Source organism: Triticum urartu, chromosome 2A, assembly GCF_056163025.1.
Source record: "Triticum urartu cultivar PI428250 chromosome 2A, HENAU_Tu73, whole genome shotgun sequence".
Classification (NCBI taxonomy): Eukaryota; Viridiplantae; Streptophyta; class Magnoliopsida; order Poales; family Poaceae; genus Triticum; species Triticum urartu.
Genome location: NC_141874.1, coordinates 155,520,063 through 155,546,736, shown reverse-complemented (window position 1 = coordinate 155,546,736; position 26,674 = coordinate 155,520,063). Strand labels below are relative to the sequence as shown.

Below are 26,674 nucleotides of genomic sequence, written 5' to 3'. Positions count from 1 at the left end.
TGAGGAGGCTTTTGCTCCAAGTTTCGACCCCAGGGCTCAACATATAAATAGAGGGGCAGGGCTAGCAACAAAGACACATCAAGAAATACCAAGCCGTGTGCCGGCTACCCCGTCTCCTCTAGTTTATCCTCTGTCATAGTTTTCGTAGTGCTTAGGTGAAGCCCTGCGGAGATTGTTCTTCACCAACACCGTCACCACGTCGTCGTGCTACCGGAACTCATCTACTACTTCGCCCCTCTTGCTGGATCGAGAAGGCGAGGATGTCACCGAGCCGAACGTGTGTAGAACTCGGAGGTGCCGTGCTTTCGGTACTTGGATCGGTTGGATCGTGAAGACGTACGACTACATCAACCGCGTTGATATAACGCTTCTGCGAACGGTCTACAAGGGTATGTAGACAACACTCTCCCCTCTCGTTGCTATGCATCACCATGATCCTGCGTGTGCGTAGGAAAATTTTGAAATTACTACGTTCCCCAACACTACGAGCTTTCCATATACTGGTTTACGCTTATTTACTTTCCCGTTGCTATTGTTACAATCACTACAAAAAACCAAAAACATTACTTTGCTTTCATTACTCTTTTGTTACCGTTACCATCACTATCATATTACTTTGCTACTAAACAGTTTGCTGTAGATACTAAGTTTCCAGGAGTGGTTGAATTGACAACTCAACTGCTAATACTTGAGAATATTCTTTGTCTCCCCTTGTGTCGAATCAACAAATTTGGGTTGAATACTCTACCCTCGAAAGCTGTTGCGATCCCCTATACTTGTGGGTTATCATCCCATTGCAAGAAAGATCAATCTAGTAGGCCAAACCAAACTGATAATTCGAAGAGACTTGTAAAGATAAACCAATCATACATAAAAGAATTCAGAGGAGATTCAAATATTTTTCATAGATAAACTTGATCATAAACCCACAACTCATCGGATCTCGACAAACACACCGCAAAACAAGATTACATCGAATAGATCTCCAAGAAGATCGAGGAGAACTTTGTATTGAGATCCAAAGAGAGAGAAGAAGCCATCTACCTAATAACTATGAACCCGTAAGTCTGAAGTAAACTACTCACACATCACCGGAGAGGCCATGGAGTTGATGTAGAGGCCCTCCGTGATCAATGCCCCTCCGGCGGAGCTCCGGAAAAGGCCCCAAGATGGGATCTCTCGGTACAGAAGGTTGCGGCAGTGGAATTAGGTTTTCGTGGTGCTCCTGGATGTTTGGAGGGTACATGGATATATATAGGATGAAGAAGTACGTCGGTGGGGCAACGGGGGGCCCACGAGGGTGGAGGACGCACCCAAGGGGGTAGGCGCGCCCCCCTGCCTCGTGGCTTCCTCCGTTGTTTCTTGACGCCCACTCCAAGTCTCCTGGATCACGTTTGTTGAGAAAATCACGTTCCCGAAGGTTTCATTCCGTTTGGATTCCGTTTGATATTCCTTTTTTTCGAAACCCTAAAATAGGCAAAAAAAACAGCAATTTGGGCCGGGCCTCCGATTAGTAGGTTAGTCCAAAAAATGATATAAAAGTGTAAAATAAAGCTCATTGACATCGAGAATAGATAATATAATAGCATAGAGCAATCAAAAATTATAGATACGTTAGAGACGTATCACCAACTAGCCCGAGGTCCCCGACGACGGGGGCGACACCACGATGGAGACGGGGCCTGACGACTCCACCCCGGCTTCGCACCTCCTGTGCACGCTGACTTCACCATGGAGCAGACGCATGTGCAGTTTAACGCTGTCATGGCGGAAGTGTGGCCTGCACCGGCGCCTTTATTGGTGTTCAAGCAGGCACAGGAGGAACAACAGTACAACATGTTCCTCCTGGAGCAGCACCGGTTGGCGGAGGGTCAGACCTATACGCGAGCGCGCGAGAGAGGAGGCCGTGGCGGCCATGGCCGCGGCGAACCCAAATTTCGTCATGAAGCAGCGTGCCATCTACGATGCCGGCCGCTCTCAAGCCGCCTCTCGCTAGGAAGCAGCAGTCGCGGAGGCGCAACTACAGGTGATCGCGGAGGAGAACAACGCCAGCTGCGCCTCCTACGCGCCGCCGACGAACCATCAGCCGGCCCGGTGGGACGACGACAACCAAGGTGCTACCATTTCCCTCGTGGACCTCACGTCCACCAGCAAGGGACAAGGTGCGGACTCCTCCGAGGATGAGTAGGCCACGGGAGGCGGCGGGCCCTGGTGTCCCATGTGGCCCGGTTCGTCTCTCATGGTCTACCCTTCCTCGTCGAAGGCCGCACCTTCACTTCATCGGTCTTATCGTCAGTGTTCATGGAGACAGCGGAAGGAGGACGATACGTGCTTGGATGCCGGCCGCCGGCGTAGGATTGGTTTAGGGTCGGGTCTATTTTTTGTTCTAACTGTTCAAAATATAGTTAAATCCATCGTGTTTGTATGAAATTTGTCATGTTCGTACAAAATCCGGTCTATTTGTACGAAATCCGGCCGTGTTTGCATGAGTTTCATCCGATTTGTTGAAAATAAAATAAAATATATGCAATTAGTGTTGGATGTCTGACCTCTTGCATCCATGTCCACGGACTGGACTCAATGCGAGAGGAAATTTGCGGGTTGCGTTGAATATGCCCTTAACTTGCACGCAAGGACGAAAAAGTAGTTCTACTGAAACAAGGTAAACGTCGCATGGACGGACCCTTGGACGTACAGATTCATATGGCCGTGTGAAAATCAACAGTTCCGATACAGTGAGACTGAAACTCGTATATACACCGCACCGATCAGAGATAAGCCATGATAAGCACCCAAAGCCTCCGACAAGTATTCGGCGTGCACCGATTGCCGCTGATCTCTCGGCTCTCGCGGTGCATCGACTGGTCACACCATCGACAGGTTCCTCCGGTGAGGCCGAGCACTCCACTCCTCCTTGCACGGCTCCTTGTCGTAGCCGTCCTCCGGCTCCGGTGGACATGACGCACACGCGCCTTTCTCGCCGACGCGGACGTCAGTGCCGGCGTCATCACTGCTCGCGGGCGGCGGCGCGACACCGTTCCCTGGCCTCCGGCCGAACAGGCTCTTGAACCCGTGCACCAGACGTGACTTGAGGCTAAGGTTGCCCTTGGCGACGGAGCGGCCGGTGGTGGCGGTGCTGGACGAGAGGTCCTCGCCGTTCCAGAGCCGGCTACGCGGAATGCGGAAGCTGGCCGACTTGGCGGACACGCGGTCGATGGCGGCCGAGGCCGTGGCAGCAGCCGCGGCCTGCTCGGAATGGCGCAGGCGGCAGCGGAGACCGGCGAGCTCGCGCTCGAGCGTGTCGATGCGGTGCCCCGTGGCATCCATGGATGCGCGGATGTGCGCGGACTGGCGCAGCACCGCGTCGCGCTGGAGGATGTCGCCGAGCGTCATGTTGGCGGCGTCCCCGGCGGTCGCGGCGGCGACGGCGCTGCTGAACGGGCCGGAGATGGACCTCTTATGTAGCCCAGGCGGCAACGGCAGCGGCGCGGCGGAGACGGGAGCCGCGGCGGCGGCGGCGTGGTGGTGCTGGGTGAGCAGCATGGAGTGGTGCGAGTGCAGCTGCTCGACGAGCATGGCCTGGACGACGAAGCGGAGCGGCAGCCGCGGGTTCTGCACGAGGTGCATGAAGAGGTGGTGCGACAGCTTGGCGCAGTTCACGTTGTAGCACAGCCGGCTCTTCTCCTCCTCCGTCAGCTTCCCCTTGTGGTTCTGCACCCACATCCGTGCGTGAAACGATCAGCACTCTACACAGCAACTCATTTCACAAAACATTCTACTGGGACGAAAGCTTTACCTCGAGGTAGTGATCCACGATGGTGTACATGAGGTCGTGGTCGTGCGCGAGCCGCGCGCGCATGGCCTCCACGACCACCTGGAACTCCTCCAGCGGCAGCGCTGCCACGTCCTCGAGCCACCTGCCGTCCGCGCCGCCGGACGCCGCGAGCGTCTCCAGGCACCGCACCAGCAGCCCCGCGCCGGCCCCGGCGGCCTCGCCGCCGAGGAACGCCGCGCACGACCGCAGCACAGCTGCGGCGCGCCCGTGGTCCGTGGCCACTTCCTCGAAGAAGTAGTCCTCGGCGCGGCGTGCCAGCCCGTCCTCCGCGGTCAGCTCCAGCCAGTCCGCGGCCACCCACGCCGCGGCGAGGTTGTCCGGCGACAGCGCCACGTCGGCGCCGTAGCAGGAAGCCACGGCGTCGGCGAACGCGTCGACCGTGAGGCCCGCCGGTAGGTCCACGGCGATGTCGCTGCACTCCGACAGCTGCCGCTTCAGGTAGCTGCTCTCCGACGTGATCGGGTCCTGGGAACAGACAACTCACTCTGTGCATTTAAAAACCGAACCGAAAAACTATATCGAAAATAAACCGAACCGAACCGATTTTATGGGTTTATGGTTTTTGTTTTCGGTATGGTATGAACTTTTCATACCGTTTTGAACTTTGGTTTATATGGTATATACCGAAAAACCGAACGGTTAACCGAATAAACCGAAGTAAAAACTAAATTTATATTTCTTGAGATAAATAACCATACAAGTTGTCATTTTTCTTGTACACGAGTCAAATTCACTACTAAGCACGTAATTTTTTCTTGTAACATAGTTATTTTTCTCTTTTTAAAATGCTAAGCACGTCCATAACCATCAACAGATGAATCAATGCAAGCATATACACTTATATATATAGTTATATACTATTTGTGTAAAATAGTATGTGTTTTGAGTCATAAATTTGTAAGTTATTATTACGTCATTTTCAAATTCGCGTTAGGTTTGGTTTTTATGGTATATACCGAAACCATACCGAAACCGAACCATATTTTAATTTCATACCGTATTTATCAAAGTATTAATACCGTACAAACCAGAAAACCGTATAAACCGAACCATGTAAACCGAATAAACCGAACGCACAGAGTGACAGACAACAGAGCAACGTGGTAAAAATACGGAATCTGTAAATAAATTTGAACATCCAGGAGCACAAGTACCACTACATTTGGATCGTTTAACTGTCGCTTAATGGAGTTAGAAAAAAAACATTTGGATCGTTTCATTTGTAACATCAATCTCTTGGCTTGGCTGGCTAAAAAACATCAGTGTACGTCCGGTACTCTGAAATTTGAACTTACTAGGCGGCAGGAAAAATCGTAGGAATAAGCACAGAGCTAGAGCACTTGATCCGGCAGATGATTGGCCTAGCCCACAAGATGAGCAGAGGCCAACAAAAAACAGGTTGCATGTTTGCTGGCACTAATTGGATCTTTATCATTTTGGTACAATTGGCAACAGTTTCGGGCTTTCAGTGGCTTTTGGCCTGTATCTGTCAAACTCATTTGAGTTCTGCAGTTCGAGGGAGGAAAAGACCAAGAAAACAGTGTTTCTTGTGCCTGTCGAACTCACTTCAGCAATAAACCGAACCGGGCTGCAGCCAAGCTGAAAACAAAATTGTAGAATGTTCCGAACTGTGAAATCCGAATCCCAGCAAAGTAAGTACTGTACTACTGTACTACTACTACGATCAAAGTTTAATACGTACAGTAGTAGTACGACTCCATAAATAAAATTTGAAATGGTCCGTCCGTCTGATCCTCACATTTACTCAGATCTCCCTTCTGTCGGCCAGCATGAATGCAATGGGCGATACCCCTCCTCGCAGTACGTCGATACTGCCTGGTCCCGATCCCGAAAGAAATTCATACGACGCCACTTGAATTTCCGGCACGATCGACTGTAAATCTACGTCGAATTCAATACGCGAACTGCGCCGGCCCATGTGTCCGATCGTATGTAGAGGGACCAAAAGCCTAACCATTTTTACATGAGATCTCCTCGACCTCTTCTTGCCACACTCCTTGCCATGTCAAAGTTCAGTTGAAACCAACACGGCACAGCGGGTAAAAGAGACGATGCAGGAGCATGCAGGAACATATACTACTGCTACAGTCGACGTGCATGTGTAGAGCTAGGATGGCAGGCAGAAGGCAGTAAACTTGTCTGAAGGCGCCAGTAACTCCTGAGACAGAGGTTACTGGAAGTTTACGATCGCTCCTGCTGCACGCAGGGCAGTGCGCTAATCAAGGCAATGGAGTAAATGTGGTACAGAATCGGCCATCCATTATTGCCTGTTAGGACGCCATTGGCACTCTGCTGTTCATCGTGGGGCAGAGGCTCTGGCATTTGTCTACTTGGGGCACTTAAGCTAATCCAGAGGCCAAGACCATCAAGGGTCCACCTCCGCTTACAAAAGACTTGAGAATCAATTTATATTTTTCATGTATTCTATCGGAAGCATGCGGGAACTGAACTGTTTCCTGCAGGAATTTTACGCGCATTCGGGGAAGAATCCCATAGCCGTGATGAGGATCTTATGTAGGTCAAATAGCTCAATGTGCTACTACAGTGACAATATTGGCAGGCAGCTAACCAGGGAGAAGGCGAAATCTTAGTGCAAGGTTGAAACTAAGAGACACTTTTATTTTTTCTGAAACTCCTACGGTGAATCTATGGGCACTGCCAGGGGAGTGCGCAGTAACTATTTGTGAGTTACTGCTCGTTCGTTAACCGTCACAAGAAACATCTGACGACGTGGGCGTGGACTGCGTTGTCTGTCATCTCTGCGCCGCGCACGTATCCAGCAGGGCTCGTATTGAATTTGCCATAAATAAATTTCTTCCTACTAACGGAAAACATGCAGCTGCAGCACGGCCTATTCTTTTCTTTTCTTCATCTTGGTTTTACTAAAGGAAAATTGACGGGAGTTACTAGTGCAGGAGATTAATTGGAAACGCTTGGCATGTGGTAAAATTCGACTAATATGGCAGTTTCGAAGAAGAAAGAAGTGATTCATCATCACTGCCGTCGATTTTTAAGGGAGGTGGTGAATTTCTTCTGTCCGAAGTGTTCGATCGTTCAAGAAAAGAAAGGAAAAGGAGCGGTTGATCTTGGTATATCTTACCCTGTGAAGATGGAAGCAGTGTTCTTGGACACGCACGATCACGTCCGGCTTGCGCGATCCATTCGCCCGCGACCTAATCAAACATGGAGGCAAAAAATCGATCGCCGGTCAGTAAGAATGTGAGATGATGCCGAGTTCTGAACTCTGCGTACGTCCATGGAATCCAGAACAGATCGCAACGAACTGAATTGTCACACTGGCTGACACACGTACCATCCTTGCACCGCGGTCCTGAGCGCCGGCGGGAGGGAGGAGGAGGCGGACGGCGCCGCGGGCGAGCAGGACGTCGACGTGGGCGCGGAGGAGGACATGGTGGGCGAGTTGAAGCAGTCCTCCGTCTCCTCCTCCTCCTCCTCCTCCTCGTCTTCCTCCTCGTGGTCGTCCTCGTAGATGGTGTCCACGACGCCGAGCTCCTGCCAGCTCCTGCCCATCTCCATGGCCATGCCTGTTGGCTCCTACTCCTTCTCGATCTCCAACTTCTTGTCCTATCTGGCTATCTACCACCAGCGCGACCCCTGTCCCTGTGGAGGAGGAGCGACGGCTGTGGCTGCTGCGGCTCTTGTAGGTGTAGTACCGGGCGATGCCATTAGGGGGCCGGGGTGTTGAATTGGGATGGCAATGAATGCGTGCATGTGGATGGTAAATGCGGTGGCACCCCCCGCGTCTCCGATCGAGCGCTGTCCTTCCGCCTGCACCACTGCTCCTGCTCGTGTGCGTTTTGTTTTGTTTTGTTTTCGGCCTCCGTGGATCCATCGTGCATGCAGTCCGGTCGTGTGAAGCGTGAGAGTAACTACCCTGTGCTATAGAAGTGGGGTTGCCGACACGGGGCTCGGGCCGTCGGATCGTGCAATGGATGGCCCAGACTTGTCGCCGCCGCCAAGTAACGGATGGCTTGACCGACCGGTAGTTCCAAGATTTCCGATTTTCTTAAAAAAAATCCAAGATTTCCGTACAAAAAGAATTGGTAACCCCCCTATCCAAGAACGCCACATGTCGCACAAAACACTTATTCATAGAACCCTCGTAGCCACCGGAAGTTTGCCAAGAGGCATGGAAATCGCGAAAGATTATCATGGCAATTTATGTTGTATGAGGATGAAAATTTTAGTTAATCTTGAATAAATATTCAAGAGTATTGTTGCTGTTTGTGGCAAGGATTTGCCGTGTTTCTAGAAGAAATTGCATACCTACAACAACTAAAATTGCCATAAAAATGTTCGTTTTGTTATGCCCTCACGGGGATGTCAGTATAATAACACTCCCCATTTCATATATGTTTTAATAAAGTAATCTACGACCTCTTTGATTAAAGAGAAAAATGCACAAATACACAACATCGGTTTTTTGTAGGACCGCCCTCAAGGCATTTTATTCATTTTGACGGATCATATATTGCAAAGTGAAAGATGGGCTGCTCCATTAGCTTCTCCGCCCCGTCCATCAAAGAACGATTCCCTACAAGTTCGAGATATAGGTATGCATTACCCTAATGAGATGTCCCCCAACCAAGCGGTCATCCCCATGTTGCCATGCGGAAAAGACAAACTAGCAATCCGTCTCAACAATGATGTTGGAGAGGCCATTAGCAATAGTTATAACCATAGCATCTCGACATGCAACAAACTAAATAGTGCACGGAACATATAACGTCGAGTACACCATATATGTCTTCTCACATAAGTTTGTAAACCAGCAACAATACTCTCAGTATTTGCGATCAATAAACAAAGTCATCTCACATAAGTCCTCGCACAAAAATCTGTAAACCAACAACAATACTCTAGATACCAACAACAATACTCTAGGTATAACCTCGGGTATGCCATATATGTCCTCTCTAGTTACTCTAAGTACCCCCATCTCAATAGTGAATGAGGAACCTTTTTATTACCAGCTCTAAGCAAATTACTATATGGATACTATTTTGCTGAGCACACACTCAAAAAGTGTTTGAGTTAGCTATTAGCCCCCAACATTGTTTTGTAAGGAGTTAAAAGCACTGGGGGTCCTAGAACTTGTCTGAGATATGATGATTTGGTCCTACAACTTGCAAAATGACCCTGCACAGTCCTAGAACTTGCACCCAATGTGCAGCTATGGTCCTGGACCAATCACAGAGCGACAACTGGACTCGTAGGGCCCGAGCCGGTCAGTGCACGCGTTTTTGCAAATACCCCCTGCCTTCTCCTTCCTCGTGTCGCACGTCTCGGCTGAAACTGAATCGGGTTCGACGACGCCGGCTCCGGGGTCTTCTCCTACGACGCCGGCGAGGGCAGCCCCGGCATGCACAACCCGGCCGCCTACTCGCCCCGCCGCCCATCCCCAGGCCCGGCGCCGGCGGCGGTGGCGAAGGCTTCGCCTCCTCCACTGGCCTCTCCCTCGGCCTAGTATGCTATATTCTATACTACCACCCGACCGTTCATGCGCTCAATACCACTGCATGTTTACTGGCCTTAATTAATTGGCCAGTTTCTCTTCATTACCGTGTTTAATTGCCTTGGATTTTAATTGGTTTAATTGGCAGACGAATATGGAGGGCGAAGGTCAGCTGGGCGGCGCTTTCATGGGGAGCACGGGGAGCGGCGGCAATGGTGACTCGCTGGGCCACGCGTGGGAGGGCGAGAACGACAGCCGCTCCGGCTGCGACAACCTGGACGACGCCTCCGCCAACGAGCTGGACCCAGACAACCCCGCGCAAGAAGAAGAAGCGCTACCACCGCCACAGGCCGCAGCAAATCCAAGAGCTCGAGGCGTAAGAAATTGTTACAATTCTCTCAGGTTCTTGGTCTACTTTCTATCTAGCCCTAAATTACAGCTTGCTTGACTAATTCATTTTTGCCAGTGTGTTCAAGGAGTGCCCTCACCCCAACGAGAAGCAGCGCATGGAGCTCAGCAGGCGGCTCAACCTGGTGAGCCGCCAGGTCAAGTTCTGGTTCCAGAATCGCCGCACCCAGATGAAGGTTCAGACTGTTAGCCAGAACAATCTTCTATCTATCTTTGGTGCGACGTGTCGGTTGATGTGACAAGCTAGGCCAAGAAGAATCAATTTCCTTCTTCTTTTTGGTAATCATGCCTGGGTGGGCTGGTTGCAGACCCAGATCGAGCGACACGAGAATGCGCTGCTGTGGCAGGAGAACGACAAGCTACGGACGGAGAACATGACGATCCGGGAGGCGATGCGGAGCCCCACCTGCGGTAACTATGGCGGCGTGGCCACGCTCGGGGAGGTATCGCTGATGACTGACAAGTATAGGGGATCTATCGTAGTCCTTCCGATAAGTAAGAGTGTTGAACCCAACGAGGAGTAGAAGGAAATGATAAGCGGTTTCCAGCAAGGTGTTCTCTGCAAGTACTGAAATAAGTGGTAACAGATAGTTTTGTGATAGGATAATTTGTAACGAGCAACAAGTAACAAAAGTAAATAAAGTGCAGCAAGGTGTCCCAATCCTTTTTGTAGCAAAGGACAAGCCTGGACAAACTCTTATATAGAGAAAAGCGCTCCTGAGGACACATGGGAATATCATCAAGCTAGTTTTCATCACGCTCATATGATTCGCGTTCGGTACTTTGATAATTTGGTATGTGGGTGGACCGGTGCTTGGGTACTGTCCTTACTTGGACAAGCATCCCACTTATGATTAACCTCTATTGCAAGCATCGACAACTACAACAAAAGTATTAAGGTAAACCTAACCATAGCATGAAACATATGGATCCAAATCAGCCCCTTACGAAGCAACACATAAACTAGGGTTTAAGCTTCTGTCACTCTAGCAACCCATCATCTACTTATTACTTTCCAATGCCTTCCTCTAGGCCCAAATAATGGTGAAGTGTCATGTAGTCAACGTTCACATAACACCACTAGAGGAGAGACAACATACATCTCATCAAAATATCGAACGAATACCAAATTCACATGACTACTAATAGTAAGACTTCTCCCATGTCCTCAGGAACAAACGTAACTACTCACAAAGCATAAACATGTTCATAATCAGAGGGGTATTAATATGCATATAGGATCTGAATATGTGATCTTCCACCAAATAAACCAACTAGCATCAACTACAAGGAGTAATTAACACTACTAGCAACCTACTAGCACCAATCCCGGACTTGGAGACAAGAATTGGATACAAGAGATGAACTAGGGTTTTGAGAGGAGATGGTGCTGATGAAGATGTTGATGGAGATTGCCCTCTCCCGATGAGAGGAGCATTGGTGATGACGATGGCAATGATTTCCCCCTCCGGGAGGGAAGTTTCCCCGGCAGAACAGCTCCGCCAAAGCCCTAGATTGATTCCGCCAAGGTTCCGCCTTGTGGCGGCGGAGTTTCGTCCGAGAAGATGGCTTGTTATTTTTTCCCATCGAAAGACTTCATATAGCAGAAGATGGCCACCAGAGGGCCACCAGGGGGCCCACGAGGTAGGGGGGCGTGCCCAGGGGGGTAGGGCGCACCCCCACCCTCGTGGGCAGGGTGTGGCCCCCCTGGTGAATCTCTTCCGTTGAGTATTTTTTATATATTCTGAAAACGTCTTCTGTGAAGTTTCAGGACTTTTGGAGTTGTGCAGAATAGGTCTCTAATATTTGCTCCTTTTCCATCCCAGAATCCCAGCTGTCGGCATTCTCCCTCTTTATGTAAACCTTGTAAAATAAGAGAGAATGGGCATAAGTATTGTGACATAATGTGTAATAACATCCCATAATACAATAAATATCGATATAAAAGCATGATGCAGAATGGACGTATCAACTCCCCCAAGCTTGGACCTCGCTTGTCCTCAAGTGAAAAGCCGAAATCAAAAAATATGTACGCATGTTTAGAGATAGAGGTGTCGATAAAAATAAAATACAGATATGAGGGCATCATGATCATTCTTAGAACAACAACTTATATAATTCTTGTCATATGATTTCTTATTCTAGAGCAATATTTCAATCACAATTTCAAGTATGAATCGTAAACTTCATTAAAAACTTACAAACTATAATCTCAGTCATTGGAGCAATTGCAATTTATCATAACATAGGAAAGAGTCAATGTATAAGAGCTTTTCAGCAAGTCCACATACTCAACTATCATATAGTCTTTCACAATTGCTGACACTCACGCAATACTTATGGGTATGGAGTTTTAATCGGACACAGAGAAAGATAGGGGCTTATAGTTTTGGCTCCCAATGTTTTACCTCAAGGGTAATGTCAACAGTAATAGTTCATGAAAACTCACATCCAATTATCCATATATACCAGGATCTTTCCAACATACTGTGCTTGCCAAAGGATAAAATGAAAAAGGAAGGGTGAAGATCACCATGACTCTTATGCAATGTAGGAGATAAAAGTAGAAGATAAGCCCTTCGCAGAGGGAAGCACAGGTTGTCATGCGCTTTTGTAGTTGGATGCACAAAATCTTAATGCGAAAGAACGTCACTTTATATTGCCACTTGTGATATGGACCTTTATTATGCAGTCTATCGCTTTTATTTCTTCCATATCACACGATCGTATAAAGCTTATTTCTCCCACACTAATAAGTCATACATATTTATAGAGCAATTTTTATTGCTTGCACCGATGACAACTTACTTGGAGGATCTTACTCAATCCATAGGTAGGTATGGTGGACTCTCATGGCAAGACTGGTTTAAGGGTATTTGGAAGCACAAGTAGTATCTCTACTTGGTGCGATGAATTTGGCTAGCATGAGGGAGAAAGGCAAGCTCAACCATGTTGGATGATCCATGACAATATAATTTATCTCAGATGTAAGAAAACATAACCCATTACGTTGTCTTGCTTGTCCAACGCCAACTCTTTAGCATGTCATATTTTAATGAGTGCTCACAATCATAAAAGATGTCCAAGATAGTATATTTATATGTGAAGACCTCTCTTTCTTTATTACTTCCTATTAATTGCAACGATGACCAAAACTATGTTTCTCAACCCTCAACAACTTTTATTCATCATACTTTCTCTATTTGAGCTCATGACTCTCCATAAGATTCACATGATCTCTTTGTTTCTTTTTATTTCTTTCTCTTTTCTTTCTCTTAGGATCATGGCAAAATAATCAAGCCCTTGACTCAACACTAATCTTTATTATATAGCTCACGGACTCGATTACATAGAAGGATTATAAAGCAAAACTCACAACTAGATCATACTAAGAGTTTTATTCTACTAGAGCAAGATATTACCAAAAGGATCGAACTAAGAAAAACAATAAAGGTAGAAGTGATGGTGATACGATACCGGGGCGCTCCCCCAAGCTTGGCAGTTGCCGAGGGGAGTGCCCATACCCATGTGATTATGTCTCCTTTGTTGGTGAAGAAGGTGGAGTTGTTGATGATGGATAGTCGCACATCGAGCGTAGGAGGTCTTCTAACTTGCGGATAATGCCTTTGAGTGCGATGATATGCTCCTTCAACAAAATATTTTCACGTGTGAGATACTTATTTTGTATACGAGCTAACTCGGTCATCTTGAAAGCTTCGATCTCAGTTGGGGTAAGAAGATTGTGATCAAGTTGAAGGATGTCTTCTGTTGCCGGAGGTTGGTCCTCCGTGGCCTTCTTGATCCCTTCATCCTTGTTGGTCTCCATGGGTTCTTCTCTCTTCAGCTCTATCTTCATTAGCCAAGCATCTTTGCCCTCATTGTTGGAGGAGGAGGGAGACGACATGACACTTAGATTCGACAACCCTGGCAAAAACAGCTCGACACAAGAACAAGAGATTTTTGCGTGATACAGTAGTCAAAACCTCCGGGAGATTATATAATGCATTTTTACTGACCAAAATACGTTTCGTGTATGAAAACGGAGTCCGGAGAGCACACGAGGTGCCCACGAGGTAGGGGGGCACGCCCTCCACCCTCGTGGAGCCCTCGTGTCCTTCCCGGACTGCTTCTTATTTTTCTATTTTTCTAAATATTCCAAAACGGAGAAATATTGCCTTAAAAACTGTTTTGGAGTTGGTTTACTTACCGTACCACATACCTATTCCTTTTCGGAGTCTGAAACGTTCCGGAAAGTGTCCCTTATGTATTCCTCCGGGGTTACGGTTTCAATAATATTGGTTTCAACATTTATGGTATTACCTGAGATATAATGTTTGATTCTTTGACCATTCACCACCTTCGGATTTGTGCCTTTGAAGTTGTTGATTTTTATGGCACCGGAACGATAGACCTCCTCGATAACGTAAGGACCTTCCCATTTAGAGAGAAGTTTTCCTGCAAAAATCTTAAACGAGAGTTGTATAGCAATACATAATCACCTACATTAAACTCACGCTTTTGTATCCTTTTGTCATGCCATCTTTTAACTTTTTCTTTAAACAACTTGGCATTTTCGTAGGCTTGGGTTCTCCATTCATCGAGTGAGCTAATATCAAATAACCTCTTCTCACCGGTAAGTTTAAAATCATAATTGAGCTCTTTAATAGCCCAATATCCCTTGTGTTCTAGTTCGAGGGGTAAGTGACATGCTTTTCCATAAACCATTTTATACGGAGACATACCCATAGGATTTTTATATGCAGTTCTATAAGCCCATAATGCATCATCAAGTTTCTTGGACCAATTCTTTCTAGATCTATTAGCAGTCTTTTGCAAAATTAATTTGAGCTCTCTATTACTCAATTCTACTTGACCACTAGACTGAGGATGATAAGGAGATGCAATTCTATGATTAACATCATATTTAGCAAGCATTTTACGGAAAGCACCATGAATAAAATGTGAACCACCATCAGTCATTAAATATCTAGGGACTCCAAATCTTGGAAAAATAACTTCTTTAAGCATTTTAATAGAAGTGTTATGATCAGCACTACTAGTTGGAATAGCTTCTACCCACTTAGTAACGTAATCAACAGCAACTAAAATATGTGTATATCCATTAGAGGAAGGAAAAGGACCCATATAGTCAAAGCCCCAAACATCAAATGGTTCAATAACAAGTGAATAGTTCATAGGCATTTCTTGACGTCTACTAATATTACCAATTCTTTGACATTCATCACGAGATAAGACAAACTTACGGGAATCCTTGAAGAGAGTAGGCCAATAAAAACCAGATTGCAATACCTTATGTGCAGTTCTATCTCCAGCATGGTGTCCTCCATAAGCTTCGGAGTGACACTTGCGTAGGATCTGTTCCTGTTCATGCTCAGGTACACAACGTCTAATAACACCATCTACTCCTTCTTTATAAAGATGTGGGTCATCCCAAAAGTAATGCCTCAAATCATAGAAGAACTTTTTCTTTTGCTGGTATGTGAAACTAGGTGGTATAAACTTAGCAACAATGTAATTAGCATAATCAGCATACCATGGAGCAGGATGAGAAGCATTTATGACATTTAATTGCTCATCAGGAAAGCTATCATCAATAGGAAGTGGGTCATCAAGCACATTTTCTAACCTAGACAAGTTGTCTGCAACGGGGTTCTCGGCTCCCTTTCTATCAACGATATGTAAGTCAAATTCTTGTAGCAAGAGAACCCATCTAATAAGTCTAGGTTTAGCATCCTTCTTTTCCATAAGATATTTAATAGCAGCATGATCAGTGTGAATAGTTACTTTAGAATCAACAATATAAGGTCTGACCTTATCACAAGCAAATACAACTGCTAAGAATTCTTTTTCGGTAGTAGCATAATTTCTTTGAGCATTGTCTAGGGTTTTACTAGCATATTGAATAACATTTAATTTCTTATCAACTCTTTGTCCTAGAACAACACCTACAGCATAATCACTAGCATCAAACATAATTTCAAAGGGTAAATTCCAATCAGGTGGCTGAACAATAGGTGCAGAGATTAATTCTTTCTTAAGTATTTCGAACGCTTCTACACAATCATCATCAAAGACAAATGGTATATATTTTTGTAATAAATTATTCAGAGGCCGGGAATTTTTTGATAAGTCCTTAATGAACCTCCTATAAAATCCGGCATGGCCAAGAAAACTTCTTATACCTTTGATGTCCTTGGGACATGGCATCTTCTCAATAGCATCAACCTTGGCTTTATCAACCTCAATACCTCTTTCAGAAACTTTGTTCCCCAAGACAATACCTTCATTAACCATAAAGTGGCACTTTTCCCAATTCAAGACAAGATTAGTTTCTTCACATCTCTGCAAAACTCGATCAAGGTTGCTCAAACAGTCATCAAAAGAAGATCCATAGACGGAGAAATCGTCCATGAAACCCTCACAAATCTTTTCACAAAAGTCAGAGAATATAGCCATCATGCATCTTTGAAAGGTAGCAGGTGCATTACATAAACCAAAAGGCATACGTCTATAAGCAAAGGTACCAAAAGGGCAAGTAAAAGTAGTTTTTGATTGATCTTTGGCTGACACAGGTATTTGAGAGAAACCAGAATAACCATCTAGAAAGAAAAAATGTGTATGTTTGGATAATCTTTCTAGCATTTGATCGATAAAAGGTAATGGGTAATGATCCTTTTTAGTAGCCTTATTTAATTTGCGGAAATCAGTTACCATCCTATAACCTGTAATAATTCTTTGAGGAATCAATTCATCTTTATCATTAGGAACGACAGTGATACCTCCCTTCTTAGGGACACAATGGAAAGGACTTACCCACTGACTATCAGCAACGGGATAGATTATACCTGCCTCAAGGAGCTTTAGTATTTCCTTTCTTACCACTTCTTTCATTTTAGGATTCAGCCGTCGTTGATGACCACGAACTGGTTTAGCATCTTCTTCCAAATTAATTTTATGTTGACATAGAGTGGGACTAATGCCCTTAAGATCATCAAGAGTATAGCCAATAGCAGCACGGTGCTTCTTCAGAGTTTTCAATAATCTCTCTTCCTCATGCTCTGAAAGGTTAGCACTAATAATAACATGATATATCTTTTTCTCATCGAGATAAGCATATTTAAGAGTATCAGGTAAAGGTTTAAGCTCAAACACGGGATCACCCTTGGGTAGAGGAGGATCCCCTAGGATTTCAACAGGCAAATTGTGTTTCAGAATAGGTTCCTGTTTAAAGAATACTTCATCTATTTCCCTTCTTTTATTCATAAACATGTCATTTTCATGGTCTAACAAATATTGTTCTAAAGGATCACTAGGAGGTACGGCAATAGAAGCAAGACCGATAATTTCATCCTTACTAGGTAATTCTTCTTCACTATGTTGTCTACTAAATTTAGAGAAATTAAATTCATGAGTCATATCATCTAAACCGATAGTAACAACATCCCTTTTGCAATCTATGGTAGCATTAACAGTGCTCAGGAAGGGTCTACCAAATATAATGGGACAAAAGCTATCTTGTGGGGAATCAAGAACAAGAAAATCAGCAGGATATTTAGTTTTTCCACACAAGACTTCAACATCTCTAACAATTCCCATTGGTGAAATAGTATCTCTATTGGTAAGTTCAATTGTGACATCAATATCTTCTACTTCAGCAGGTGCAATATCATGCATAATTTGTTTGTATAAGGAATAAGGTATTGCGCTAGCACTAGCACCCATATCACATAAGCCATGATAACAATGATCTCCTATTTTAACAGAAATAACAGGCATGCACTACTAGGAAAAGGCCTGCTAGTGGCGCACCTGTTTTGGCTACTAATGGCGCACTACAGGTGCGCCACTAGCATCACGCCATTATAATTTTTTACTAATGGCGCACCACGCAGTGCGCCATTAGTATATCCCACGGTGCACCATTAGTATGCCTCCTGTCGGTGTCAAAACCGGCGGATCTCAGGTAGGGGGTCCCGAACTGTGCGTCTAGGCAGATGGTAACAGGAGGCAGGGGACACGAAGTTTTACCCAGGTTTGGGCCCTCTTGATGGAGGTAAAACCCTACGTCCTTCTTGATTAATATTGATGATATGGGTAGTACAAGAGTAGATCTACCACGAGATCAGAGAGGCTAAACCCTAGAAGCTAGCCTATGGTATGATTGTCTGTTGGCCTACGGACTAAAACCCTCCAGTTTATATAGACACCGGAGAGGGCTAGGGTTACACAAGGTCGGTTACAAAAGAGGAGATATACATATCCGTATTGCCTAGCTTGCCTTCCACGCCAAGTAGAGTCCCATCCGGACACGAGACGAAGTCTTCAATCTTGTATCTTCATAGTCCAATAGTCCGGCCAAAGGATATAATCCGGCTGTCCGGAGACCCCCTAATCCAGGACTCCCTCAGTAGCCCCTGAACCAGGCTTTCAATGACGATGAGTCCGGCGCGCAGTATTGTCTTCGGCATTGCAGGGCGGGTTCCTCCTCCGAATACATCATGGAAGAATTTGAATACAAGGATAGTGTCCGACCCTGCAAAATAAGTTTCCACATACCACCGTAGAGAGAATAACATTTCCACAAATCTAATCTGCTGACACGTTTTGGCAACACGACATTATTCCATGGCCCGGTAATTATTCGAACCGTTTTCTTCAACCAGCTCCACACATAACGCGAGGCAGTTTTTTGACACGTCTTGTCAAAGCAGAGATCGTGTTCCCCTAATTACGGGATTCTCATCAGTACGGTCGTGGGTAACCCAACCGTATCTAGGACTCCTAGATTATAGGCAAGTCCCAAACGGCTACGGAGAGGACGCTTGATATTCACCCTCTTTATAAAGGGACAAGGCTTTTACTCTTTCCCTCCCGTGCTCAATCGAATCCTTCCCCCGCCTCGAGTTCTAACACCCAAAGCCTACGTCAGGTGCTCCGGACCTTCAATCATTTCTGGATCTAGCCTTCAAGGCCGGTGGATGCCCTCCTCCGTTACAGAAGAAGATATCAAGATGTTGAGGGAGGCCAGATACCTGACCGCCGAGGTTTCGCATCGGCTGCCTTCCCGAGGGCAGGTCGTCCCTACTCCTGAACCCAACGAAGACGTTGTGTTCATCTCCCACTTCCTCCGAGGTCTAGGCCTCACTCTGGATCCCTTCGTTAGGGGGCTGATGTTTTATTACGGGCTAGATTTCCACGATCTAGCCCCGGACTCCTTTCTCCACGTCTCATCATTTATTGTTGTATGTGAGGCCTTCCTCCGCATTACCCCTCACTTCGGCCTATAGCTCAAGACCTTTGACGTGAAGCCGAAGATGGTCGAGGGGCAGCATGTAGCGTGCGGAGGCGCATTAATAAGCAGGATCGCCAGAGCTCCATGGCCAAAGGGTTCTATTCCAGAGGTGTCCGGATTATGGCAACGGGAGTGGTTTTACATCACCTCTCCCAGAAGTGCCAAGTGGGCGGCTGCCCCTGCTTTCCGCTCAGGCCCTCCACCATAACTGATGTCATGGATTAGCAGAGGGCTGAGCTGCGGTCCCGCCAAGGACGTGCCTGTACTGCAAAGCCGCATTCAAAATCTCTTTGAAGGAGATTTCAGTTTGATTATGGTAATGCAAGTCATGCTGGTTCGACGAATCCAGCCATGCAAACGCCGACCTCTTCGCATGTGGGAGTTCAACCCAGAAGGACCGCGCGCTATTCAGAATTTCCTCGGCCTGACGCACGAGGAGAAGTATAGATCATTCTTCGGACCCCAGATAGAATGTCTGAATACTACCGAGGACGTGGGCCTGAGCAGCAACCGCACCGCCGACCAAGTAAGTTATCCTCTAGCCGAACACACCGTCTTTCATTTATCATGACGTTATTCTGAGAAATTGCTCTTTGACCAGGACTGGATAACAAAGGCGAAGATGATTCGGTGTTCGGCCCCCCTTCCTGAGGGTTTGGAAAATCCGGTACTGGAAAAGATGCTCGAGCTAGCACCTTGCCCGGAGCCCTCAAAGGAAGACAAAGGGGGGGAGGAATAATGAGGGCGAAAGCGGGCCTCCACCGCTACCTATTCCGACCGAGGGAACGAGCGCCTCCATGAGGGAGGATAACCGAGGGGAGGAATCTGACATTCTCTCACCCCGGGGAAGGAAGAGGACTACCTCTGAAGATCCGGAAACCAAGGTTTCCAAGCGGGAGAAGAAATCTCCACCAGAGGGTCCTGCCTTGGAGGGTGCTCTTACCGCACAAAGTCCGCGCGAGGATCAGCCCTCTAACGAGCTGTAAGTAATTAAAAAGTACTTTAATAGTGAAGATATATTACCTTACCTCTGAGGAAAATAACCGAAGTATTTATCTTGCAGTTCGGATCTTAGCCCTTCTCAGCAGAGCTCGTCTTCGGGGGATCTTCTTCCGGAGATGATGGAGAGCGAAACGCCTCCCCCGGACTCCTCCGCTCAAGAAGCGGGCGACCTTGAAGTGACGTCACGGAGGGCCTCTCCGGATTCGGTGAGGCCAGAAGATAATCCTATAGTCACCCGAAGTCCCAAGCGTCTGGCTCTCGAAGAGAGCAAATAGAAGAGTCCGGCACTGTTTGGTATGCGGTCGGACGTACTGAGAGAGCTATTGGAGCGAGCGGCCATCTCAGAAGAACACCGTACATTGATGGGTACGGTGATGGAAAGGATTTCATCCGCCGAAAGCGGGTTGCATGATGCCTTTATGAGTCTACCGACGGGCTTTGAGGTATGTAAAATGATGTACATTTGTGATGGTACCGCACATTTTTAGGCGTGCCCTGTGTAGATAGTAGCCCCTGAGACTCTGGTTGTCGCCGAGAACGGCGGCAAACAGAGGATCGTAGTCCCAGGCAATAACCATACCGCTTTAATGTGCAGGTAGTGGGAGCTCCGGTGGCTAGCCGGACTCATAAGTTTGCCGAACTGAAGTGACAACTGGATGCGGCGGATGCCGACATCGAGCTTGTTAACAAGAGGCTTGACGAGGCATAGGGTAAGCGGTATTTTCTGGTGAATGCCACATAGTAAGAGCAGCATGATGCCAGTATCTTTAATATGTTGTGACTGCAGATGGAGCTGCCACCGTGGAAACCCTGCGGGCGGAACTTGCCCGAGCCAAAGAACAAGCAAGGATTAGTAATGCGGCCGCTTTGAAGGCGGCCGAAGAGTTGAAATCCGAGAAGGCCGCGCATTGCGAGAGCAAAGAGAAGATGGCCAAGATGGCCGTGAAGTTAAAAGACACTGCCGACCGTTGCCAGTTCCTTGAAAAAGAAAACCGAGCGAAGGCTACGGACCTTGAAAAGGCCACGATGGCGAACAAAGACACCCGCTCTGCTATGAGAGCGAAGAAGGAGGAGCTGCGTGAAGCCAGGGATATTGCGGCTGGGAAGCCCTTTATGCTACGGAGGAAGTTCGGAGATCCGCGGTATGCCCCTCTGGATCGGCTGTGGAGTTCGGCAGACGCATATATGGACTTGGCGGCGAGCGTTGTCGATGCGGCCAAATACTTCTGAGATCAAACAGATCGTGAAGTGGACAAGCTGTTCTGGTCGCAATTTAACATTCCAGAGTGTCCGCTTCCGTTGACTGATCAGCCAGCCGAATGGGCCGAACTCAATAGGTTGTCCAGACTCGCCATGAGGTCTGTCGTGGATCAGCTGTGGCCGGAAAAGCTGAAGCCGAACAACTATTTCAGCTTAGTGCAGCAGTTCCTTGGTGCGGTGCCGCGCATCAATGCGATGAAGAGGTCGACGTGCATAGAAGGCTCGCGGATGGCCCTTGCTTGTGTTAAAGCATACTGGGCAGAGATGGATGCTACCACTGTTGTGGCGCAGGGTTCGGCCATAGGCCGAGTGGCTGCCGAGCACTATTTCGAAGAGGTTCTCGAGGGTGCTCGTTTGATAGAGGCCCAGTGCTCGAAGAATATTACGTTTGAGTGACATGTATTCCCATTGTAAACACAATGTTTTTATGAAATTTATTAAGGATGTGTTTATACTTTTGCCTGAAAGTAATATGATGCCTCCTGTGCGGCCGTTTATGTATACATGTGTATAACCTGAAAGATTGTAGTCGTCGGCTTCAGCCCCCACACATATAATGCGGAGGTGTTCGCAGAGGACGCGTGTTCACACTTAACCCAACGTCTTGGTCGTATTAAGGAGGTGATAGTGCAGCGAACGAGGCAACCGGACTATAATGCTTTAACACTTTCACTTAGCCATAGGAGTTTGACGGTGGGGCTACTATATAGCCCCTGGTGGCTCCACACTCTCCCGAATTTGGGGTGCGTACATGCCTGGCCGGGAAACGGCCCTTCGTTAAGGCGGAGGAATTCTAACATTTCGATAGGTCATCGAGTGGTTGACCAGTCTCACGCTATATCATGACAGTCAGTTTTCGGCTTTCTCTACTGAGGTGCTCGTCCGGATGACCCAGGGCACAATCGCAGTAGTTCTCCTAGTGCTACCTTAGCCGATAGAGTGGAACATAAGGTACCAAAACATAGGAGCCGGGCAAACCCAACATTTGACCAAAGACATGATTCGGAGCTGATGCATATAGGGCCAAACTCGCGACGCCGAACACTCCCTAAGGTATTCGGTCTTTATGGTATGAACCGGGCCTAATCAGTGCCCTTTGTAAGAAGCCCCTGGTGTTCAGGTACGTGCATTATTCTGACATGGCCACATGCCAAGACGCCAGCATCCTTCTCAATTGTACTGAGAATCCGAGGGATGTGTATCAACAAGAGACAGTAAAAAAGGTTGACAAAGAATCCTTGGAATGGGTCCCTGCTGCACGTCTGTGCCTGTGTCCCCGTTGTGCCGTATCCTAGACGGGTGTCGCACGGTGGTCATCTGTAAAAGAGAGGAACTTAGGTGAAAAGTTGTCGTGCAAAAAGGTAGGTTTTTTGAAAAAACCATGTATAGTTCAAGATGAGTAAAAATTGCCACTTGTCTGCGCGCGTTGAGCCCCTTGTATTTGTGATAGGGGTGTGGCCATCAAACCTGTACGAATTACATACAGCTGCGCCAGACTCGTCTAACCGTGTCCGTGGTCTTGACGACCTATCGAATACTTTAGTTGGTGAGGCCGTTTTAGTGTGCGGCTTCCCAGGCAGCCACATTCTCTTCGGCGCGTAGGGATCGCTCCATATTTCCATTTATTGTAATGATGCCACGTGGACCGGGCATCTTGAGCATGAGGGAAGCGTAGTGCGGTATTGCGTTAAAGCGAGCGAAAGCTTCACGTCCAAGTAGTGCTTGATAGACACTTTGGAATGGAGCAATGTGGAAGGTTAAATTTTCGCTACGGAAGTTATCGGGGAAGCCGAATATAACTTCTAGTAGCAGGGAGCCCGTGCAGTGAGCCCCTGGGCCTGGCCTTACTCCTTTAAAGGTAGTATTATTGTGGCAAATTTTCATTGGGTCTATCCCCATTTTGCGGATTGTGTCCTGATATATCAGGTTTAGACTGCTGCCGCCGTCCATCAGGACTTGTGTGAAATGGTATCCGTCAATTATTGGGTCTAATACCAAGGCAGCCCATCCTGCATGCCGGATATTTGCTAAGTAATCCCGATGGTCGAAAGTGATCGGTTGAGCCGACCAGTGGCAGGACTCCGCGGTGATAGGCCCTTGGGCATATTTCTCTGGGAGTGCCGTTTTATTTCTCCCCTTGATCACGTGTAACATGTTTACTGTTTTGACTTATGGTGGAAATTTCTTTTGTTCCCCAGTGTCTTGCTTGAGAGGCTCATCCTCGTCTTCGCTTGGTGTATCCCCCCCTTGTGTACGGCATTTAGCTTGCTGGACTGCTTGAAGACCCAACATTCTCTGTGGGTATGATTAGCGGGTTTACCAGGGGTGCTATGGATCTGACATATTTGGTCCAGAATTTTGTTCAGGCTGGACAGTTCATCTCTAGCGCCTTTAGGGGGTGGCTTTTCCTGACCTAGCCGAGAGCTTTTGAATCCGGCGTTTACTGCCATGCTCTTCGGGCCGTCTTCTTTATTCCGGCGCTTATTATTTTTGCTGCGTCGTGATTTCCCGTTTTCATCTCTAACTTCGGATGTACTTGGGTCGCTGGTGCTGCATCTGGCCAGCCAGCTGTCCTCACCCGCGCAAAAGCGGGTCAAGGCTTGTTAATGCTGCCATTGTTCTCGGCTTTTCTTGGCCGAGGTGTCTGGCAAGCCATTCGTCACGGACGCTATGCTTAAAAGCTGCCAAGGCTTCAGCGTCCGGGTAGTCGACTATTTGGTTCTTTTTAGTAAGAAACCCGTTCCAAAGCTTTCGGACTGACTCTCCGGGCTGTTGAGTTATATGACTCAAATCATCCGCATCCGGAGGTCGGACATAAGTCCCTTGAAAATTTGCTCGAAAAGTATCTTCGAAGCTCTTCCCAGCTTCCAATGGAGTTTTCGGGGAGGCTTTTAACCCAGTGCCGAGCTGCCCCTTGGAGCTTGAGGGGTAAGTACTTGATGGCGAGGAGATCATCTCCTCGAGCCATATGGATATGGAGGATATAGTCCTCAATCCAGACCCCAGGGTCTGTTGTTCCGTCGTATGCCTCTATGTTTACGGGTTTGAATCCCTCTGGGAATTCATGGTCCAGTGATACGTTTCCAACGTATCTATAATTTTTGATTGCTCCATGCTATATTATCTACTGTTTTCGACTATATTGGGCTTTATTTTCCACTTTTATATTATTTTTGGGACTAACCTATTAACCGGAGGCCCAGCCCAGAATTGCTGTTTTTTTGCCTATTTCAGTGTTTCGAAGAAACGGAATATCAAACGGAGTCCAAACGGAATGAAACCTTCGAGAACGTGATTTTCTCACCGAACATGTTCTAGGAGACTTGGACCCTACGCCAAGGCATCAGAGAGGCAGTCACGAGGGTGGGGGGCGCCCCCCTAGGGCGCGCCCCCTGCCTCGTGGGCCCCTCGGAGCTCCACCGACGTACTCCTTCCTCCTATATATACCTACGTACCCCCAAACAAACAGAAGAGGAGCCAAAAACCTAATTCCACCGCCGCAACTTTCTGTATCCACGAGATCCCATCTTGGGGCCTGTTTCGGAGCTCCGCCGGAGAGGGCCGTCATCACGGAGGGCTTCTACATCATCATAGCCTCTCCGATGAAGTGTGAGTAGTTTACCTCAGACCTTCGGGTCCATAGTTAGTAGCTAGATGGCTTCTTCTCTCTTTTTGGATCTCAATACAAAGTTCTCCCCCTCTCTTGTGGAGATCTATTCGATGTAATCTTATTTTTGCGGTGTGTTTGTTGAGACCGATGAATTGTGGGTTTATGATCAAGTCTATCTATGAATAATATTTGAATCTTCTCTGAATTCTTTTATGTATGATTGGTTATCTTTGCAAGTCTCTTTGAATTATCCGTTTGGTTTGGCCAACTAGATTGGTAGTTCTTGCCATGGGAGAAGTGCTTAGCTTTGGGTTCGATCTTGCGGTGTCCTTTCCTAGTGACAGAAGGGGCAGCAAGGCACGTATTGCATCGTTGCCATCGAGGATAACAAGATGGGGTTTATTTCATATTGCATGAATTTATCTCTCTACATCATGTCATCTTGCTTAAGGCGTTACTCTGTTTTTAACTTAATACTCTAGATGCATGCTGGATAGCGGTCGATGAGTGGAGTAATAGTAGTAGATGCAGAATCGTTTTGGTCTACTTGTCACGGACGTGATGCCTATATACATGATCATGCCTAGATATTCTCATAACTATGCTCAATTCTGTCAATTTCTCAACAGTAATTTGTTCACCCACCGTAGAATACTTATGCTCTTGAGAGAAGCCACTAGTGAAACCTATGCCCCCCGGGTCTATTCTCATCATATCAATCTCCATCACTTTAATCTTGCTTTGCTTTTTTACTTTGCCTTTACTTTTTACTTTGCATCACTATACCAAAAATACCAAAAATATTATATCTATCAGATCTCACTCTCGTAAGTGACCGTGAAGGGATTGACAACCCCTAATCGTATTGGTTGCGAGTAGCTATCGTTTTGTGCAGGTACGAGGGACTTGAGCATGGCCTCCTACTGGATTGATACCTTGGTTCTCAAAAACTGAGGGAAATACTTACGCTACTCTGCTGCATCATCCCTTCCTCTTCGGGGAAAACCAACGCAAGCTCAAGACGTAGTAAGAAGGATTTCTGGCGCCGTTGCCGGGGAGTCTACGCAAAAAGTCAACATACCAAGTACCCATCACAATCCCTATCTCTCGCATTTCATTATTTGCCATTTGCCTCTCGTTTTCCTCTCCCCCACTTCACCCTTGTCGTTTTATTCGCCCTCTCTCTCTCTCTATCCTCCCTCTCTATTTGCCTCTTTTGCCCGTTTGCTCTTGTCTACTCGTGTGCTAGTTTGCTTGTTTGTCGCGATGGCTCAAGATAATACTAAATTGTGTGACTTCGTCAATACCAACAACAATTATTTTATTAGCACTCCGATTGCTCCTCTTACCAATGCTGAATCTTGTGAAATTAATATTGCTTTGTTGAATCTTGTTATGAAAGATCAATTCGTCGGCCTTCCTAGTGAAGATGCCGCTACTCATCTGAATAGCTTCGTTGATTTATGTGATATGCAAAAGAAAAAAGATGTCGATAATGATGTCGTTAAATTGAAGCTATTTCCTTTTTCTCTTAGAGATCGTGCTAAAGCTTGGTTTTCGTCTTTGCCTAAAAATAGTATTGATTCTTGGAACAAGTGCAAAGATGCTTTTATCTCTAAGTATTTCCCTCCCGCTAAGATCATCTCTCTTAGAAACGATATTATGAACTTTAAGCAACTTGATCATGAACATGTTGCACAAGCTTGGGAGAGAATGAAATTAATGATACGTAATTGCCCTACTCATGGT

The 26,674-nt window shown here is 46.8% G+C and overlaps 1 protein-coding gene and 1 pseudogene across 1 annotated transcript; one reads left to right on the top strand and one right to left on the bottom strand.

Moving 5' to 3' along the window:
• Nucleotides 1-2,634: 2,634 nt before the first annotated feature.
• Nucleotides 2,635-7,545, bottom strand: LOC125536498 (Phototropic-responsive NPH3 family protein). The gene is made up of 4 exons (XM_048699725.2): nt 7,170-7,545; nt 6,957-7,029; nt 3,797-4,300; nt 2,635-3,711 (listed from the first exon to the last, which is right to left on the bottom strand). Exons 1-4 carry the CDS (start codon nt 7,397-7,399, stop codon nt 2,866-2,868), a joined length of 1,653 nt encoding a protein of 550 aa, XP_048555682.1. The 5' UTR covers nt 7,400-7,545; the 3' UTR covers nt 2,635-2,865.
• Nucleotides 7,546-9,176: 1,631 nt separating this feature from the next.
• The window catches only part of LOC147984355 (homeobox-leucine zipper protein ROC6-like), a 94,893-nt pseudogene continuing 77,395 nt past the window's right edge, over nt 9,177-26,674 (top strand).

Bases quoted from the DNA above. Each gene is read 5' to 3' on its own strand.
- LOC125536498 (XM_048699725.2), bottom strand. From the start codon at position 7,399: ATGGCCATGGAGATGGGCAGGAGCTGGCAGGAGCTCGGCGTCGTGGAC. The intron at 4,301-6,956 runs GTAAGATATACC...GTCTGTTCCCAG, and splicing joins ACTGCTTCCATCTTCACAGG to GACCCGATCACGTCGGAGAG. The intron at 3,712-3,796 runs GTAAAGCTTTCG...ATGTGGGTGCAG, and splicing joins TCGTGGATCACTACCTCGAG to AACCACAAGGGGAAGCTGAC.